This window comes from Haliotis rufescens, unplaced genomic scaffold, assembly GCF_023055435.1.
Source record: "Haliotis rufescens isolate VD_foot unplaced genomic scaffold, xgHalRufe1.0.p SCAF_19, whole genome shotgun sequence".
In the NCBI taxonomy this organism is placed as follows: Eukaryota; Metazoa; Mollusca; class Gastropoda; order Lepetellida; family Haliotidae; genus Haliotis; species Haliotis rufescens.
In genome coordinates, this window is record NW_025963879.1 from 18,430,047 (window position 1) to 18,432,979 (window position 2,933).

The 2,933-nt window shown below is 43.6% G+C and overlaps 1 protein-coding gene across 1 annotated transcript; it reads left to right on the forward strand.

Annotated features, from left to right (window-relative positions):
- Nucleotides 1-777: 777 nt before the first annotated feature.
- On the forward strand, nucleotides 778-1,374 carry LOC124137618 (variable charge X-linked protein 3B-like). Its single transcript, XM_046504010.2, has one exon. The coding sequence runs from the start codon at nucleotides 778-780 to the stop codon at nucleotides 1,372-1,374; it is 597 nt and encodes a 198-aa protein (XP_046359966.2).
- The last annotated feature ends 1,559 nt before the right edge of the window (nucleotides 1,375-2,933 follow it).

Genomic DNA, 2,933 nt, shown 5'->3' on the forward strand with positions numbered 1-2,933 from the left:
TCCTAATACGTTAGTTACGAGGAACCATTGTCCTAGGATTTTAGTTACGTGGAACCATTTTCCAAAGACTTTAGTTACGAGGAACCATTGTCCTAGGGCTTTAGTTACGAGGAACAATTGTCCAATGACTTTAGTTACGAGGAACCATTGTCCTAGGACTTTGGTTACGAGGAACCATTGTCTTAGGACTTTAGTTACGTGGAACCATTGTCCGAGGACGTTAGGTACGAAGAACCATTGTCAAAAGACGTTAGTTACGAGGAACCATTGTCCAAGGACGTTAGATACGAGGAACCATTGTCCGAGGACGTTCGTTACGAGGAGCCATTGTCCAAGGACGTTAGTTACGAGGAACCACTGTCCAAGGACGTTAGTTACGAGGAACCATTGTCCTAGGATTTTAGTTACGTGGAACCATTGTCCAATGACTTTAGTTACGAGGAACCATTGTCCTAGGGCTTTAGTTACGAGGAACCATTGTCCAATGACTTTAGTTACGAGGAACCATTGTCCTAGGACTTTGGTTACGAGGAACCATTGTCTTAGGACTTTAGTTACGTGGAACCATTGTCCTAGAACCTTAGATACGATGAACCATTGTCCTCGGACGTCAGGTACGAGACACCATTGTCCTAGGACGTAAGCTACAAGAAACCATTGTCCCAGGACCTTAGATACGAGTAACCATTGTCCTATGACGTTAGCTACGAGGCACCATTGTCCAAGGACGTTAGCTACAAGAAAACATTTTCCTAGGACTTCAGTTACAAGGAACCAATGTCCGAGGACGTTAGATACGAGGCACCATGGTTCAAGGAGTTCATTTACGAGGAACCATTGTCCGAGGACGTTAGGTACGAGGAACCATTGTCCAAGGACGTTAGTTACGAGGAACCATTGTCCAAGGACGTTAGATACGAGGAACCATTGTCCGAGGACGTTCGTTACGAGGAGCCATTGTCCAAGGACGTTAGTTACGAGGAACCATTGTCCAAGGACGTTAGTTACGAGGAACCATTGTCCAAGGACGTTAGTTACGAGGAGCCATTGTCCAAGGACGTTAGTTACGAGGAACCATTGTCCAAGGACGTTAGTTACGAGGAACCATTGTCCAAGGACGTTAGTTACGAGGAACCATTGTCCAAGGACGTTAGTTACGAGGAACCATTGTCCAAGGACGTTAGTTACGAGGAGCCATTGTCCAAGGAGTTCCGTTGCGAGGAACCATTGTCCAAGGACGTTAGTTACGAGGAACCATTGTCCTATGACGTTAGATACGAGGAACCATTGTCCTATGACGTTAGATATGAGGAACCATTGTCCGTGGACGTTAGTTACGAGGAGCCATTGACAATGGATCCTATCGGACTGTGAGTATTTTACACCGGTATAAAATCCCCACAAGGTACAATGCGTAAAGGCCAGCGTCATTGTTTTCTGCATTGATACGGCTGGAATATTACTAAAACCCGACTCACTCACTTATGGAATCCTAGAAAGGACATTGTCGCATTTTCCAATTGTCGCGCTTTGGTTGATTTTGACACTAAATCAAATATATTGAACGATGAATGGCTCTCTCCCTCATCAAAGACTTCACCTGGAGAGAATGGATGGCATGTTTTACCCAACAAAATAAATGCCCACATCGAAGCCCAACGGAGAGCGAGCGATACGGTCACTTTGATGTATAAATATATATTGTCATGCAACTCACTGTCGCAGATGTAGTAGTTTATCCCTATAATTATGCAATACAACATGTCCGTTAGTCCGTTCTATACTGATTTCTGAAAAAGCGCGTTTGTTTACAAACAAGAGAAAAGTCCGGTCAAGTGATATGCAAATTTGCCTGTGGCAGTGGTGTTATGCTGAGTCACCACTGCGCCGGAGTGTGACTCTGTGTTTGTAGTCATACGTTCGTTCAGAAACATATGTAACAAATTATTTCCTACCGTACGACCCTAATTTGTAAAACCTTGTAATCTGAGCTGTAGCATTGATTTGTTTAACCTTCTACCTTTAACTATCGGTATAGGCTCATGAATTATATTGGGTAAACTTGAGAACACCATGTAAGTTTCACAACTTGTGTCTGATTAATATGCCTTTTCGACAATAAATATGATGAAAACAATATCTTTACCCTTTAAATCTTTTGATGAAAAATACATATGTATACATGTGTTACAATCTTGGTCGCAGATAGACGGTGTGTCGTTCCCTATCGCGTGGACGGTAGTTGAAAATAATGTTCCTTAGTCGCACTATCGTTATAAACAATGTCAGTGTTCATTACTTATATACGGGCGCATCTTCCCGAGGCAAGGGAGTTAACTAACAATAAAAGTCCAGTTTCCACCCTTGCAGAAATAGGCTGGTAATATGGAGTTAGATTTCGGTTGGGCTAACGTGTCTATGCATAGTCCAATCAAAATCGCGCAACGAAATCGAAATCCGGTTTGTAAACTGTCCTGCAGATTTCGATCGATTGCAGGATTTGCAAAGCATGTGCACCGCCAACCCCTTGTCAACAGATATTTTCCAAATCTGTTCATGATTTTAATCAAGGTGCTCGCATGAGTTGATGCACTTCGCGATGTAAGACCCGTTTTATCACCATATAGATCTTGATTATCGATCAGATTTGTTTGAATCAAATGCAAGTGATACGAGTGGTGGAGTCTGATTGGTCCATAGCAGAGGTTTAGAAGGGACATAACTCGTAATAACCACTGGTGGCGCTACGACCGAGCCCAGGAATTCCAGTCTATTTCGGCAAGGGTGGAAACTGGACTTTTAAAGTAAGTTAACTCTCTTGTTTCGGGGGGCTGTCGGGTAGCCTAGTGGTTAAAGCGTTCGCTCGTCACGCCGAAGACCCGGGTTCGATTCCCGACATGGGTACAATGTGTGGAGCCCATTTCTGGTGCCCC